The 16,690-nt window shown below is 42.3% G+C and overlaps 1 protein-coding gene across 1 annotated transcript in view; it reads right to left on the bottom strand.

Annotated features, from left to right (window-relative positions):
* Positions 1-2,307: 2,307 nt before the first annotated feature.
* Positions 2,308-16,690, bottom strand: part of TENM4 (teneurin transmembrane protein 4) — a 321,343-nt gene continuing 306,960 nt past the window's right edge. Inside the window, exons 28-29 of the mRNA XM_026034516.1 lie at positions 12,366-12,508; positions 2,308-4,029 (exon numbers count right to left, since the gene is read on the bottom strand). Of these exons, the coding sequence (XP_025890301.1) occupies positions 3,271-4,029; positions 12,366-12,508 (902 nt within the window). The 3' untranslated portion in view covers positions 2,308-3,270. The remainder of the gene's footprint in view (positions 4,030-12,365; positions 12,509-16,690) is intronic.

Genomic DNA, 16,690 nt, shown 5'->3' with positions numbered 1-16,690 from the left:
TCATTTTGTGACCCAAGCAAAGTGGAAGGGCAATGCCATCGGTAGGTTTGTTTCCTGATGCTAACTCTGCTTCTTTTTTTTTTTTTCCTTAAAGATTTGATAAAGAGAATAGCTTTTTTTTTTTTTTTTTCTTTTTCTGATGTAACATCCGTATTTCCTGAGCAGAGCGTAGGTCCAAGAAAAGACTTCCATGGATTCAGTGGGCACGACCATGCCCAGCCACCTGCTTGCAGGGGCAGAGCACTGAAATCGGAGCTGCTTTTGCTGCATGCAGAGTGGGATTGCTCTTGGTTATAGGCAATGCTGCATGCAGCAGGACTGCAAGGCTCTTGAAAAATGGGTGAACTCCTCGAAGCCATTAGCTCATGTAATAACCTGAAGAGTCTGTGTAAGGCTGTAAAGGTGCCATCTCATTCCGGCAGGGTTCCAACAGGAATATTTCACACTTAATTCCTTTCTTTGGCTGTGTGGAAAGTCAGCCCATTTGCTCTCGTGCTACTCCTATTAGTGCTGAAACAAATGCATGGGGATGGAGACACGAGCACCGCTTCTCTTCTAAGCCTCTCAGACAGGAGCGGTGTAAATGGGATGCGCATTTCTGGACTACGCCAGGTCAGTACTGGGTGGTGATGCCTTTCCACCCAGCTTCCCGCAGCACTTTTAGCTCTGTACGTGCTATTTTAGACACTCAAAGCCACCACAAGGTTGAGGTGCTGGAGAAGATCTGCTTCAAGTGTAACACAGGGATGGGGAAGCACAGTGCTGGACACAAAGAGCCTGGGAGAGAAGAAGTGAGCCCTTCCGAGGAGGTGGCAACTGCTGGTTTTGGCTAAAAATGCCCCAAATCCCCACTAGCTCTTCCATCAGCCTGGCTTGCCAAGAGTTTGGTGCCAGCAAAGCAGCCAGGAATGCCCTGGCCTTCCTAAACATCGCTGGGAGGCGGCTGCCCTGGGCAACTCTTTTCTTGCCAAAGCCTAGAGCTGGCCTGGATGAAGCATCTCCTCCCAGCTGGCTCCGGCACAGACGGATATCCCTTCTAGCCCAGCTGCTCTTCGCTCCTGCCATGAGGGTTCTGTGCTGCGAGGTGCAGCTCAAAGAAAAAGCACCGGGTTTCCACATCCGACGTGGGGATTTGCCACCCTGGCTGCATGTAGGAGGACCTGCTGAGCCCAACATGGGTCAGTCTTGGGGCTCAGGCACCTGCCAAAAAGCTGGCCATGAAGCAGAACGTACTGACCTTTTTACAAGGGCTCGGCATTCTGAGGAAGAACAGTCTGTGTTGGGGAATTTCCATCCCATCACGTTCCTCCTGGCAGCGGTGCAGGAGCAGACAGGCATGGCAGACCGAGTTGGCAGCCTGCATCTACAGGGGAACCATGACAGCACTGGGACTGCCCAAGTTTTGCTGCTGGACGAGCACATGCCCAACACACACCCCTACTTCATTTTGGGGCCTGAAACCTGCAGGGAAATACCAGTCCGTGCCAGAGGGTGCCGGAGCGGTGGAGGGCTGGATCAGGGGATCCAGGTGTACTGTGAGGCTCCAAGAAGGGAAATGTTGTCGGTACGAAGCTTTGCATCTCTCTGTAGCACCGTGAGCCAGCGAGAGCTTTCACAGTCAGGATACGCGCACATGTCCATGCGATGGAGAAGTCCATTCTGGACCAGGGGTGGCCATCCCCAGCCGGAGCTCCAGGGAGAGGTGATGCCCCACTTCTTAGCCTGCAGGAATGGCCCCTATCAGCACAGGTCTGCATCAGGCAGGGAAGAGGAATCTCAGCTCATCTCCTTGTTCCCTTGAATTTCAAGGACTCTTGCAAATAGCGCAGAGCACAGAGGTTATGTGAATACAAATTACATTAGCATGCCGAGCAACTTTGTCAGCAGTTTCTTATTAAAGCACTTGGTCCCCTCTGTAGTGGGCATTTTTATTAAAACTCCTCGTTCACTGCTAACAGTCAACTGGGCTATCCAGTTAATTCAAGCTCATGTAAGAAACAGTGAGAGGATTGATTCCAACATTCCCCTTCGTGTCCCACCACGCACAAGCTGTTGCTACTTATTAAACATTTTAAAATCCCTGCTGCCAAAGTCCCCAAGAGACATTTATCTGCCACAGTCATAAATGACTTGCCAGCACGTTACTCAAAACTGCGCTTCCCAGCCAAAAAATACAAGCTCCAGAATGAGGGAAAGCAGGGTTTGGCTCGCTCTAATTTTCAGTGGTATGTCACTGGGATACTCTAACTACTTTTAAATTCAAATCAGCTTCCTAAAAATTAACTGGTTTTATCAGATACAGCACAGTGGACTGTTAAACACGTAGCCTCATGTACTGAAACACTACACATTTAATGAAGTTATGCCATTAGCAAATGTACAACATGGGTGCATTAAATCCACCTATAGAACAGCTCTATGTATGAGAGACAGGGTTCATTTTCACTTTTCTCAATAGAGCAGGAGTCCCTTTCTTGGCTTTTGCTAGGTTTTAACTAAAACCAGGATTTGCGCACACACACACACAAAAATAAACCCCAAAATATCTACTCTCATAATAATAATAATAAAAAAGACTGATTTTTTTCTTTTTTTATTCCAGTTCAGGAAGGAAGAGAATCATCTTGCAAGTTAATATACTCAGCTCCTTTGCCTCTATAATCTACTTCTGCTCAGCAGGAGCCCCCCAGAAAACACTTTATGTCCCACGTGAAACACGAAAACTACTTGTAAGTTCTCTTTTGAGGCACATGATTCGGACGGTCACTTTCGGAGATGCGGAGTCAGTGTTGTCTTCCGTTTCCTTTCCTCCCAGGAAGAGCTCTCCGGGATGCTGTGGGCTCCCTGTTCTTCAGGTGGAAGGCTATCTGTCCCTGTCCCAAATCAGAAAGGGTTAGGATGACACAAGTTAGCACTGACACCCATTTTGCACTTCACACCTAAGGACGTACGCTGACGACTCCCCACTTCAAATTCCTCACAAAGGGAAAAAAAAAATAAAAGGACAAGAGACAGGAAATTTCACTGTGATCACACTACGGCAAAATATACCTTCTGTTCATTGAAAAAAAAAATCTGTGAAGGCCAAATTAAAGGAAAAAAATAAGTATGTTGCATGAGTTACAGTGCAACCGTATTAATCTTCCACTTTCTATTTTCCTCCCCCCACCTTGTTCAGTTTAGAAAAAGGATCGAGTACAACACAGTCAGGTAAGTGGCCACAAAAGAGTAGCTGTCTTTGGCAAGAAGTCACCGTATTGACCCTCTCTGTCACCTTCTGCCCATTTCGCTCTGTCTCATAAAATGGATGTTGTTGGCGCTGTCTGAAAGTTCTGGGTACTGCTCCACTGAGATCACGAAATAGCCATCGTAGCCCTGCACCCGGCCTGTGTTTAGCACTTGCTGCTTCTCCCCTTCTGTCCACGAGCGAATTCCCTCCTCCCCATCCCGCAGTCTCTGCTGTTCCCGGGCCCAAGCTTGGGCGACAGCGCGCTGCCGGGCCAGCTCCAGGATGCGGGTCTTCTCCTCGTCCAAGGTGGTCCCGTAGCGAGTGTTCAGACACAGCGCACCGTACTGGAGCTGGATGTCCGTGTAACGTCTAGTCCTTCCATTTAGCACTGTGTTGATCTGGGACACCGTGACGTTCACGCCGTTCTCCAGGGTTCTCCGCCCGCCGCTGAGGCCCAAGATGGACAGGTCACTTTCCGATGGCCCTTGCTTAATGAAATAGTGCGTGTCCACCCCATCGATGGTGAAGTGCAAGTTCTCCAGGTAATGGGCATTGTTCAGGATGGCTGCGATCCTCCGCCCGTCCTCGTTGGCCACGCTGATGATGTCCGTGGCCACTCGCCCGTCCTTCATGGCGAACTTGACGCCTTTGCCGAAGATAGAGCCTCCAGAAGCAAAGTTCTTGCTCTTCTTGACCTGACGGCACCCAGCAATGCTGGAGCTGTAGATCCGTTCAAAGCGCTCAAGAGTGACAAAGGCCTTAAGCTGCTTCTGCACTTCACACTGAACGCCCAAAATTGACTGAGCAGGGAGAGAAAGAAGAGAAAGTCATGTCAGAGAGAGAAGCTTGATAACTGAGAGGTATTATTAGCATGCTGCAGACCAGCAGAACAGCCTGGAAACGCTTAATGAGGAGCTCTACATTTATTTTCCCCCATCTTCTTTTCAGATGGGGAATATGTTGGCAGATTATTCTAATATTATTTCAATAAATGAACTCATTTTATACTTAAAGATGTAAAGATACGTAAGTGTAGGCAGTATATTTTTTCCTTTTTTTTTCTCTTCTTTTCAGTGGTTTGAGAATCTAGTTTGGCCTCTCCCACTGGCTGAGTGGATGAAATTATTTCATGCCATAAATGTTTCTCATCTGCAAATAAGATACCGTCCATAGAAAATCTGATGGTCATATATAAGATACTTTGAGATCCCCTGTGAAAATGTGGGAAGGTATCTGTAAAATTTCTCTCTGTATTAATTTCACTCTGTAGCACCTTGTGCCATCCTCAGAAACTCCACATCAGTGTATGACCCTCAAGCTAGTCCTTACCCAGATATACCCCATTTCAGTACTGCCAAAGCAGGTTGGTCAAGACTCAATGAGAACCCTAATGCAACTTGTGCTCTCTGCAAACCTACTACAACACCCAGATTCCCTGATCCAACACTAGTTGCACCTGATGTTAAAACTTGTGGCTTATACTGAGCAAAACTGCAAAGACACACAGCCTGGATCATTTACACTCAGGTATAATACAAAGTCACTTTTGCTGTTAGCGTATAACGGAGCAAGCACGCAGCGAGTCTGCAGCTTATCATTACTGGAAATTGTCTTTGGAAACGCTCTCATCAATTCACAGCAGCACAGTCCTCTTATGGACCCATGTTAATGAACAACTCTCTGCTGAAATTTCACAAAAGCAAGAGGATGCTACAACAAAATTCTCCCAGACCTGCCAAGGGTTCAGTTCAATAATGTAATGACATCCAGGATTAAAAATAGACTACAACGAAAAGTTTGCTGCATTCTAATTATTTCGAGGAAAATTGCCTTAAACAGTTCAGAAGATAAAGCCTCTCAGTCTTTCCAGGATGCGAGAAGAGAATTCGGACAATGCAGACATGTCTGCACGGACATCTCAACTCAGCTAGGCAGGGGGAGGAAATTATAGCTTATTTCAATAGCAGATATTTCCAGGAAATGAGGGAAACATCTCAAAGTATAACAGGAAAGAAAACCAAAGGATTTGTCACTGTAACATATTCAGCAGTTAAGAGCAGTTTTGCCCTATAAAGGAGTAAATTATGAGGGAATAGATGTTCACAAGTTCAAGAGCAAACTCTGGGCTGCTGACTTTCAAGTACCTAAGTCCTGGTTCTAAGATGTATCAAAGAGATGCTTAAATTTTATGAAAATCCAAGCATATCCAAATGTTTTGCCACATTCTGGAGCACTTGTATTACTGCTTTCAATACAAAAGACATCAGGCATTCATGTTATTCAAAGGGTAGCCTCCTCATTTTCCCCTTCCCCTCGTGATTAACGGCACAGTGGTCATTGCACTAACCAGTCACCTAAGAAATAAGAGCTCTTTCTGATTCTCCCCATACTGCTTGGGGGGATATCACACATGGATAAAGAAAGACATAATCAACAGAGTGAGAGGGAGCGAAGCTCTGCTCTCCCACTGACTGAAGAAGTGCTCCAATTATGCAGAAGATGGACATAATTAATGGAGATGTCACCGATGATGGACAGTGAGCAATTAGGTTTCTCGGCTCCTGAAAACACTTACTCTTCTCAATAAGGCTATCCTGCAAGGTGCTGGTTGGGTATTTAGTCTTCAGAGAGGTTTAAATGGGAATGTATTCTTTTCAGGTGCATCCCACACTGATTGACTCTAGGTGGTCATTCCTCAGTACTCACGCATGACATATTGGTCTGCAGAATTGCCTCAGTAACTTTGGGAAAAGGCTTTTTATCATTGCTCATTCTGAATCACCATTTGGTAATAGCTCCTTCACTCAAGAACGTAAATCGGGTCTTCCAAGCTACACTTCTGTGTTTTGTGAACACCTGTGACTTCCTATGTTTATCAGCAGTTGAGTGATAAGGTCCCCCTGGAATTAATCACACAATCTAATCGTTATCACCTTGGGGAAGGATGCTCTGGGAGTTCAGGTAGCACAGGGCATGGCAGAAATATTCCCATCAGGAATCTCCCCCATTTGCTATGTCTATTTTGTCTTCACCACCAATCTCAATGAGCTGCAGTTCTTGATGAGCTACTGCAATTCTATTGCCTTTTCAATTCTGGGCAAACTATTGGGGATTAGGTATTGATCCCCTGCGAGGGCTTCCAAATTAGGTTGTCCTTACAAACTGGTGAGTTTGACCATCACTCCTGTGTCTCTTCTTCTGATCCCAAATGAAAAGCGAATATGCAATCATCTCTGGGAACCTGCAGATGCTGCCAGATAAGCACTATGATATGACAGTCTGCTGTGCTTCAGTCATTTATACTTCTAAATAAAATAAGACTGGGGAGTGAGGCCTCGCATTGGAATTCCTATCATCTACAATGCTTAATTTTTATTTCAGCTACTAGTTTGGAGATGCTTTCTCCAAGATGTTTCCTAACTGCTACCTAGCCTCAAGGTCAGTGATGCTCCTAGATTTCTCTTATTTAGTAGTAGAAGCATTTTCTAAAATGCTGTGAACGAGTCTTGCAATTGGGGATTGCAATTGTATAGCAAGGTTTAGTGAAGGTCAAACAATGTCCTTTGTTTTACCATTCATTCAGGAAGGATGTAGCCTGTTAGGCAGAGTATACATGATACAACATGTATAACAGGGCCTTACCTGGTCCAGCCAACAGCTATGACACCATGTACCTTCCTCAAGCTATTTAGGAATTTGTGGTCTAGGGAACTTTTTGCCCAGAAGCAACTCTGGCAGATCTATGTCCTCCTAGCACAGCATCTAAGCAGTCACTTTGCTTATCAGGCCTCTGTATGGTCAGATTAATCATGTCCCTACTTAGCATAGTCAATGAAATCTGGAATATGATTTATCTCAATATAAAATTGATACCTACTGGAGAGCCAGCTCTCCAAGTGAGCTCTATGGTCTGTGTGGATCAGATGGTGATGGAGTGCACATAGCTAGCACGCATGGAGATGACTATATTTAAGTGTCTTAGTCTTGAGTTCAACCCTACCCTTAGCAGCTTATTGTATGAATTCTCCTTTGTGTTCCACAGACAAGATCCCCAGACAGTGGCATCTACTGTCATTTTAGACACTACTGGAGACCTGCTGGGCCACTAGTTATCGCTCTGTGTGCTGTAGACATGAAGAGGTCCATGAAACTGTAGACTATCTCAAATGGTATGAACAATCACATTCCTTGCAAATCTCTACTGACTATAATGGAAGCTCAGACACCACATTCACAGGCAGAGATCTAAATTCAAGTGTCTTAATCTAGAAGAAAAGCACATCTATTGGATTTTCCATAGAGGACTGGTTATAGACATTTGGGGTTTTACCTATTTGTTGTCACCCTGGAAAGCAGGAGAACAGGCATATGGTAGACTATAATGCAGAATACCATCACTTAACCATTATAAAAATTAAACACATCTCTCATCTTGCAAATGAGTTCTACAATGCAGGACGACTTTGAAATGACTTTGAGTATATTTCTTTGATAAAAGAGTATATCTGGGCACAGCACACTTTAAAAAGAAAAGCAATCCCATCTAACAGAAAAAAAAAAAAGGCAAACCAGAGTAAGGCCAACTTGTATGCTCTGCTGTGAATGCTGTGAATATAAAAGGGATGGAGGCAAACAGATTATATGTAGTTCAAAGAGACAGAGTATCCCTGTCTTTGAAATTATTATTTCTGTTTCATCTTAAAACTCATTTTAATGAACTGGCAAGGAAGGGAAACCAAAAATTACCATCCAAGGCTGCAGTGGCTTGTAGTACTCTAAAAATGTTCCTGTTTTTAGCAGCTGTAAACTGAGGTACATGTAAAATGAATATAGGGAAGAAAGATAGAAATTTGCAGTTATTTTATTTCAGTATTTGTTGTTAGATGTGAGTGACATATATGCTGGGCTTGTTTTTCCTCACAGTCTGATTTTTTTAATCAGATGTCCTTAGGTGACATTTCACTTTATCTAGTTACAACCCACTGGAGAGAAGAGAATGACCTTCATCACTTGTTCGCTGCTGCACAGAGCTCAAGAGAATGGCACATTACAGAGATTTCTGAATAGCCTCTTGCATTTTGCCTGCACCTCTTGAGGATTCAAAATACCATAGCCAGATACTATCATTTGTTGTTGTATTCCACTGTGAGACTGAAAGCTTTCATTTCCCATTAAGGATCCAAGAAAAGATCCAAGATGTGAAATACATGGATATGTTTCCAAGTTTCTCTATGTCCTCATGCCATTATTCACAGACAGGTGGTTCTCTTACTAACATACAGATTACAGCAGAAAGCCAGTCCATCCAGAAACACTGGTCTAAATTATGACTTCTCTGTCTGAAATATTCTTCTTATCTAGGTCCTTATGCCACTGTCCAGAACCTCCTAAGATGTGAGGATGCCCCTCCTGAATGATGAATGCTGGCAGAGTCAGGTGCTCAAATAGTGAGGAACGGCCTTTGGAGAGGCTTTACAAGAAAGCCCAGCCCTACAACTCACTCCCTGGATGAGCATCCCAGAACAGACCCTGCCTCCAAAATGCTGCTCAAGTAACAGACACCAAAAGCTCTTCCTGGGGGCTCAGTACTTGTGGGATGAGGGGAAGATAGCTAATGACACAATGCACTAAATGGTATTATGGCTGATTACAAGACGTACCTCCCTGCAAATAGAGTTGTACTGGCTCCAGAAATTACTTGGCAATTCCACATGATGAAATGGGGAGAAAAACAAAGAAGAGAAACTGGATTCAGGTGCTGTGGCTCCATAATATGCCAGAGGTCACCCAGGGTCCCTCTGATGGCCAATAACACTGAACTTGTTCCACAAACAATTTAGTGACAGACTCATGGTCACAGGAGAGGGGGGGAAAAACGTGCTGTACAACAGAGTACTGGATTTTAAATGTCACTCTAGAGCTGCAGGGGATAGTGAAAGGTTTATGACATGTTGGCTGTTTCTGAGCTAGTGGATGCTCAAAGTCAGAATTCTCCTTCTCTTCTTGCATTCCTGCAAGGCAAGTACCAACAGTGTTTGGCAAGGAGATGCAAGGCCCCTCTGGCTATATAGAGAGCCAGTGGAGCCATTTATGAGGAACTGCTTTGCTGTTGCACTCATATGACTGGCTCCTTTCAGATAGAAGACCTAACTCCATCTGCTAAGCCATGGCTTTGACCAGTGAAGTAAGCAGAGTAACTCTGACTTGCTTTGGTCTATCACAAGGAGGTACCTGGCCCAGTGCAATCAGGGATCAGAGGAGGAAGAGATGAGAAAGATTTGGTACATTTTTCAGTGGATATCCTTGGTTTCCAAGCAGAATTGTGCATTTTCCAGAGCCTCAAACAGGCTACTTTTAAACAGTACAAGATCTGGAACTTCTTCCACGTTGTCTGGAAGGCCATTCTAAAGCTTATTCAGTCTTATTAAATGAAAATATTTCCTCAGCTTTCTGAGCTTAACTTTAATTTTGCCATTTGTATGTTTCAGATTCAGAAGGGGAATATAAACATCCAGATGGTTATATTCCCTTCCACATGTTTCAATAAGGGAGTAAGAGTTTCAGTCTTACTTTTCCCTCAACATCTCTTCAGCCCACTTGACTGCAGAGCTGTGTTTAACCACCCAAGTACAGACAGGAAATTTAGGTATCATGACCACTAAATAGTGGTCATTAGTGTTGTCTAAATTCAACAAAACGGTGACTAATTCAGACAAGAAAGCTGAGGTTGCTGCATTTTGCACAACTGCAGCTCCAAAATTGGGCATCTACATAAAATCCCTAGTTTTTGCCTCTCTCTTCTCTCTCACTATACCCACCCACCCCCTATTACCAGATTTCCAACTCTGCTTCACCTTTTATTTGCATCTAATTTAATATATACTAGCATCTACATCTTGTATATGTAGGGGCGTGCACGGATAACTTTAGAGAAAAATAGATCATGTATTCAGGTGCCAGGTGTAAATTAATTTATTTTATACAAAACAGACACCTCTAATGTGCTAGATGGACTCATACTGTAAGAGAAAAGAAAGGAATACCACTTAACATTTGAGATCCACTGCGCTAGCAGAACATGGTCCTGAGACTACTGAAGATTAAAATGAAAAGTACTTAGGTTTTGTTTTTTGTCAAAATGCAGAAGAAGATGATGAAACAACCAACAACGGTTAAAATCCACTTTCAAAAGTATGTAAAGTGAGTCATCTGGAACCAGGAGGCTGCGTAAGTCCCTCATCTTACTAAGCAGGTCACTGCAGTTTCTTGGTTTATAAAACCTGAAGGGGACATACAGACTTTCTTCCCTTTTTATTGCTTATTCAGGCAAATGCATCGAAAATGAGTGGCTGGAAGGGAGTTGGCTTGTTGGGTTTATTTCTAGCACAGCTGCCTGGATGAGCAAGTGTCAGACTTCACAAGTTGTCACTCAATATACTTGCCTGTTTTATATGCTTAATAATAATAATGAAATGATGATAAAATAATAACAATAAGAACCTCTCTTGCAGTTCTGTGACAATTGCTATCTGCTCCACAAAACAATAATTTAGAAACAACCTTTTGTGCTGTCTCTGCATGAGCCTTCCCTGTTTGCCTTCTCCTGAACAGCTTTGCCTGGGGACACTGTGTCACACCAAAGAGAAGGAAGAATCCTGAGGCTATTTCTCATTACAGAAATTATCTCTAGCATTTCGTTGTTTTATTCAAGGCTCTTTATTCAAAAAAAAGGTCCCCAAGCCCTGAAACATAACAGAGTTACTAAGGCATAATGATTTTCAAGCTTCAGCTGAGCCACAGTAGCATCAGGGAAAGTTCTTTTGGTCCTCCTCAAGATATAAAGTGTTACATCTTAATTAAATTTCTCTTGTTGAAGCCGGTATATTTTACTTTGTCTTTGCTGTAGCTCAGTTACCAAGGCTGGGCTGACACATTAAACCACAGCGTCTTGTTCATAGGTCTAGGTGATACCTTTTGTGACTGGGAAAATGTGACACTGCATTTTACCTCCGGGTCTAATATGTGTATTGAACCTCAAGAGTCTGCTGTAGGACAGTGAGATTTCAGCAAATTCTTAGATAAAGAGGCTACGAAGGCAGCTAGGATTGATTCCACTTGCTACAACAATCATTTTATCAGCAGAAATGGTATCCTAATCTCCCCAAATGAATTCTGTGCCCCCTCTACTCTTTTAATGTTCAAATGCAAAGCAAAAGCAATCAAGAATTCATAATCTAAAGATGCTTCAAACTAAAGAGATAAAATAACTCCAGAATACACTCAAGCTAAGAGAAAAAAACAATATCCTGAAAGGCAAATGACTTTTTCAAGGTCACACAACTGATAAGCAGTAGGGTACATATTGAGCAGTAGGGTACATTGGGAGTGGCCCAAGGCTTTCAAATCCTGACCCATTGTGCTAACCTTTAACAGAGCTGTCTCCATCTCTTAGCAGAACTACTCCCAGCAGGAGGACGGGGGGAACTGATTTGGTTGTAAAAGCTTTTTCTTGACAATTTTATCACTGAATTTTTGTGCCGGCATGTTTGTCTGCCAAAATGCCTTGTGATGCAGGCCCATTCTTAAAAGCAGGACACAGTGATTTGGGATTAGACTCAGTCAGGTGAAATATAAGTTAGCTATCAGCTAAAATTTCCTTCTGGTGAGACTCACTGTAATGCAGAACTATTTCTAAAGAAGTGATGGGACTTACTGCTTAAGATATTGTAAGCTACACCGGACAAATTCCTAAAATAGATTTTTTAGAAAATGATTCTGTGTCATAAAATGTGCTATGATGTTTTTCATCCAAGAATCCTGTATTCAAAGGCCTAGAATTTAGCCTGAGCAATATTTTAACATGGCCTCTTGCAAGAGAGAAAAACGGTAACAGACCATTTCATTGAGCAATTGCCAGAAAGTAGCATGAGAAAAAACACAATGGCAATAAAGAACTCCAGTTGTGGTTATTTAGTCCGATCTCATTACTATAATGGAGAGAGAGAAACTGCCTTAGGTTGACATGCACTTAAACTAGTGTATCTGGGAGAGCAGACCAGGGCTTTTTACAAGAAAACTGCAACCGGATACTTTGCTGAGAAGGGTGTGAAATACAGTATATTGTTGCATGGATCACCTTGCTATTGTCCCATTCTTGAGTTTTCATCTGTGTGTGGATAAGCTCGTATGATGGCTCCATCGCATCCATCTCAGGCTTGGGGTATCCAGGGATGACATTGTGTAGCTGGAACCCAAAGGTGAGCAGCCAACTGTTGACATCTGGAAGGGAAGCATAAATATGTTTATAGGAACATTCAGGAAGGATTGCCAACTTGGCTGAAGTGAGGGGTGTTCATGGAACACTTTGTGTTCAAACTTTGTGTGAACAGCATCACTAATGGCCCTCCACATAACTTTGTGTCAAAGTTATGAAAGTCAGTGGCTTTCCACCTGCCAGCCAGTCCAGTTCTGCACTTCTGTGGCTTGAAAACTGAAGCTTTGCTAAAAGGGCTGACCAGATGGCCCAGAACAAGCCAGCTCCCTGACTCGGAGTTCTGCCCATGTCAGCACCCACTGCACTGGGTTGATGAAGGAGCAGCACAGCAGCAAAGCCATACCAGGTGAATGGGAAGTGCCATCCAGTCCTCGTATGAGCTTTGAACATCTCAGCCACAACACTCCTCCTCCTGAGGCCTCTCAAAACAACTGCAAGCTAAAGTGCAAATTTAGAGTTCTCTGAGATGGAATACCCAGATATCCAGGGCAAACAGCACCATCCTAGAGCGGGTGTTCTTAGAAGAGGCTCTGGACATACGTGGTGTTATCTCCATGACATTTTCATTCCAATCCTGAACTTCTCAACACTTTTTAATAAGAAACCATCATGTGAATATTACATCAGTGTAACTTTTCAGATGTCAGCTTTCATGGTAAGATTTAAAATTAGCCTCCGTACTATCTCATCAGGTTCCTCAAAAGAGCTAGGTCCACACTAATAAATAAAACAAGGCAGAGACCATTCCCTGGTCCCGAGGCACGGCTAGCAAGACACAGCTCATGTCTACTTTGCCAAATTCTTTTCCATCCCATCACATGGTGGATTTGGCCACATGGCTCACCCAGAGTTTGTGCTACACTTGGTCATGCCTAGGAAGTCTCTGGGATGATACTAGTTGACATTGGTCATACCACGCCAGCAGCAAGCTAACATTTATACAGGGTGGATGGGGGATTCTCGGTAGTTTTAGGCATTTTGTTTGTAACTAGGATTATGTTAGTGATTCCTCTGTTTCTAGCAGGATGTAGAAGGGTTTTGTTCTTCATTTTGCTAAACTGAATTAACATTGCTGAGGTAGTCTGAAAAAAGGGATCAGTTTAAAGAACCAAACAYGTTTCTTGGACTATTTTTTTTTCCTCCAATCCCCTTGAGCTTAAGTGAATGTTTTGAAGGGATGGTTGGAAAAGAAATTAGGGATGCAAATGGCAAATAAGGCATTTCCAGATGACTGGAGAACAAGGAGCCAAACAAACACACTATCTGTTGCTTGTTTTCTTACAGGCCAAAATGTTGAGAATGGGCAGAGGTCCAAAAAGCCCTTGCAACAATCCATGTGGAAGGAGGAGGATTTCTGTAATAAAAACACTTCTGTTCACTCGATCTACAGATTGTTTTTAGAATGTCTTTGAAACAGAGAGATTGGGGGAGGGAAAGAAATTAAAGGCTTGTTTGATTATTATTTTTTTTTTTTGCTTAGTGCTAAGCCAGCCTGCTTCCAAATCCTTCTCAAGTGAAATTAAGACCTTTGATGTACATATTGTGCACCAGGTGGTTAGGAGAACAAAGTAAACCAATGAAGGTTGGCATTGGTGCTGGGAGTATTCTTTATAAGTACTAAAAGAAGAATACAGAGCAGGGATGCTGTACAACGGAATACGTAACACGTCTGGAACAATTCAATACACACTRGTTTTTTTTGATACTTCTCAGCAAGCTGACTTTCAAATCATTTGCAAACAGAAGTTGTTCCTTTTTGGGAAAGGGTGTTGGAATGTCCTGAATAAGAAGAAAAAAAGAAATAACATGGGAAATGAAGGTATGGAGTTAAGAGAACTCCATAAGGGGAGAACTCCATTAAGAGGGAAAAATATTAATTTGCCAAGAGGCAGTGACATCTTTTTTGACAGAAAAGTACATTTCACATCACAATTTTTTTTTCAGCCACAGTAACCCTGCCAACACATTTCACAGTAAAATCATTTGAGGGCAAAGAAAAAAAGAGTGCCTAATGCAGACACATGTAATGGAAATGTCAGTTCAATCCATCAGGATTGCTGAAGCTGGCAGCAAAGCTCTGCGCCGTGAAGTGTACAATTGCTAAAATATTCACATTTAACAATGGGCCCCTTAAAACGTAAATACCTGCTTTTCCTGCTTCCCCCTCTGCGTGTTCCCAATTTGTTCCTACATACTCCGAAATCTCCTGCTTGGAGCTCGGCCATTCGCCTGCCCCCTYGGAGCTGGGATGTGGGCAGGACAGCAGGTCCCAGCATGGGGAGGAGGAAGCAAGTGGGAATGTATGGAATACAGTTTTTTAGGCTAGGATAACTATTGCCTTCTCAGGATAAGGCACTTCCGCATTGCTATAGCTGTGTCCATGTGTAATGGAGAGGACTCGTGGCTAATTGTGTCTCCCAAACCAGCTACCATGCTGGGTTTAATATATCCCACCATGCATAGTCTGGCTTGGACAGGCCTCTTGCTGCAGCTGAGAATAGGTTACACAGCTGGATTTTTAGCAGAAAAATAGTTATACATTGGTACATGGTTATACATGGTTAAAAATGGTTATACACTTGGTAGAAAAATGATTATATGGCTTTTGGTAGGGGAAAAAATGCCACAGCAGCCTGATCTAATAGCCCTTTCCTCCCAACTCGAGCCATTTCTCCCACACATGTGGTCTCACGTGCTGGGAGAGAAGAAACTTAAAAAGCATATTGAGGATTTGTATTCTGCAGTGATCGAAAAAGGAATCTTTAAGACCATAGTGACAATTGTTCAGTACATATAAAATATGAAAATGTTAGATTTAGACATCTTGGGGTTAAYATCAGAGCAAGTGGAAAATGGTTTGCCTGTACCAAAATAACTTTTGAAATTTTATCCTGTCCCAATCTAGGCAGAAAAAAAAATGTCAATATATTATGAAATTACTATTCAAAAACCAGTTCAGTTTAAACTAGCAATTTCAAAAGAAGATATTTCATTTTGATTTTGATCTCTTACTTTTTCTTTTTTTTTTTTTTTTTTCATTTCTATAGTTAATCTCCATTAAAACTGAAAAGCTTGAAAACCCCCAAAACAAAATTTCTTTCAATATATTTTGGATTTGGTCATTTGGACACTTTCAAGAGCTGTTTACAAGCTTCCTACTGTGAAATTTCTCAAGCTCAATCCTCTCCCACGAAGAAATTCAGTTTTGACAAATGAGTATTTGTAAAAGAATTCCCTGCTGGCCAACACACAGGATCTTAGTCTGCATCTTTTGGCTTATTTTATTTTCTTCCTGGCATCATCTCTTGAGCCCTGGAGAACAACAGCTTTTCGTTAAAAAAATACAAYCTGATCCTTAAGATTATTGCAGAAGAACCTGAAAGCATAAATCCTAAAGGCTATAAAAATCAAATTGAATAAAATAAACCAGGGTTTTTATTTTGTAATTTTTTTTGCTATTGGGTCAATTTCATAAGTCAGGGGAATGCGAATACTGTTGTTGAATATGGGAAAGTTGTGATGCATGCAATGGGATCAGTTAAAAATTAATTATATTACTATCTTCTTAAGAAGAATGCACATTTGTTTTGTGGTGGTGTCATCTGGTTTTCCAKTGGGAAGTATTTGGAAAAGAGCCCCCCCCAAACAGTTGTTTATAACATCACTATCAGTGTTGTGCAAAATATGAATATAGGAGGAACAGGTGGCATACAAAGTGATTTTTCTGTACACAAAACATACAGAGACATTATGTTAATGCCACAAGAGGAAGTCCTAGGGGAAGCAGTTTGGAGTTTATGTCAAGCTGTGGGCTTCCTATGCCCTAAAAACTATCTTTTAAGTTGAAAGCACCTGTTCTTACTGACTTTAATAAAAACCATTAATTCTGCAGAGCAGGTTAACTTTGAAGCACATTATTACTGTAGTGGGCTCTGAAATGGCTGACTGTTATAAAAAGTTTAAGTTACTACTGCCATTCTGCTAAAAGAAACCTGCAGGTCATTTATTTAGCCGCAAATAAATCTCTAGTCAAAACCATGTAAACAGAGCTACACCTCTACAAAAACAAAACATTATTAGGGCATTAATTCCTAAGTAAGCTTAGAATATCCAAAAAAAAAAAAAAAAAGGAAAAAAAAGAAAAAATAGAGCAAAGACTTTGTTAGATTTTACTCCTAGAAGAAATG

Source organism: Nothoprocta perdicaria, unplaced genomic scaffold (assembly GCF_003342845.1).
Source record: "Nothoprocta perdicaria isolate Ctin4 unplaced genomic scaffold, notPer1 scaffold_146, whole genome shotgun sequence".
In the NCBI taxonomy this organism is placed as follows: domain Eukaryota; kingdom Metazoa; phylum Chordata; class Aves; order Tinamiformes; family Tinamidae; genus Nothoprocta; species Nothoprocta perdicaria.
Note: the sequence above shows the minus strand (reverse complement) of the source record. Positions and strands in the feature narration are given on the sequence as shown.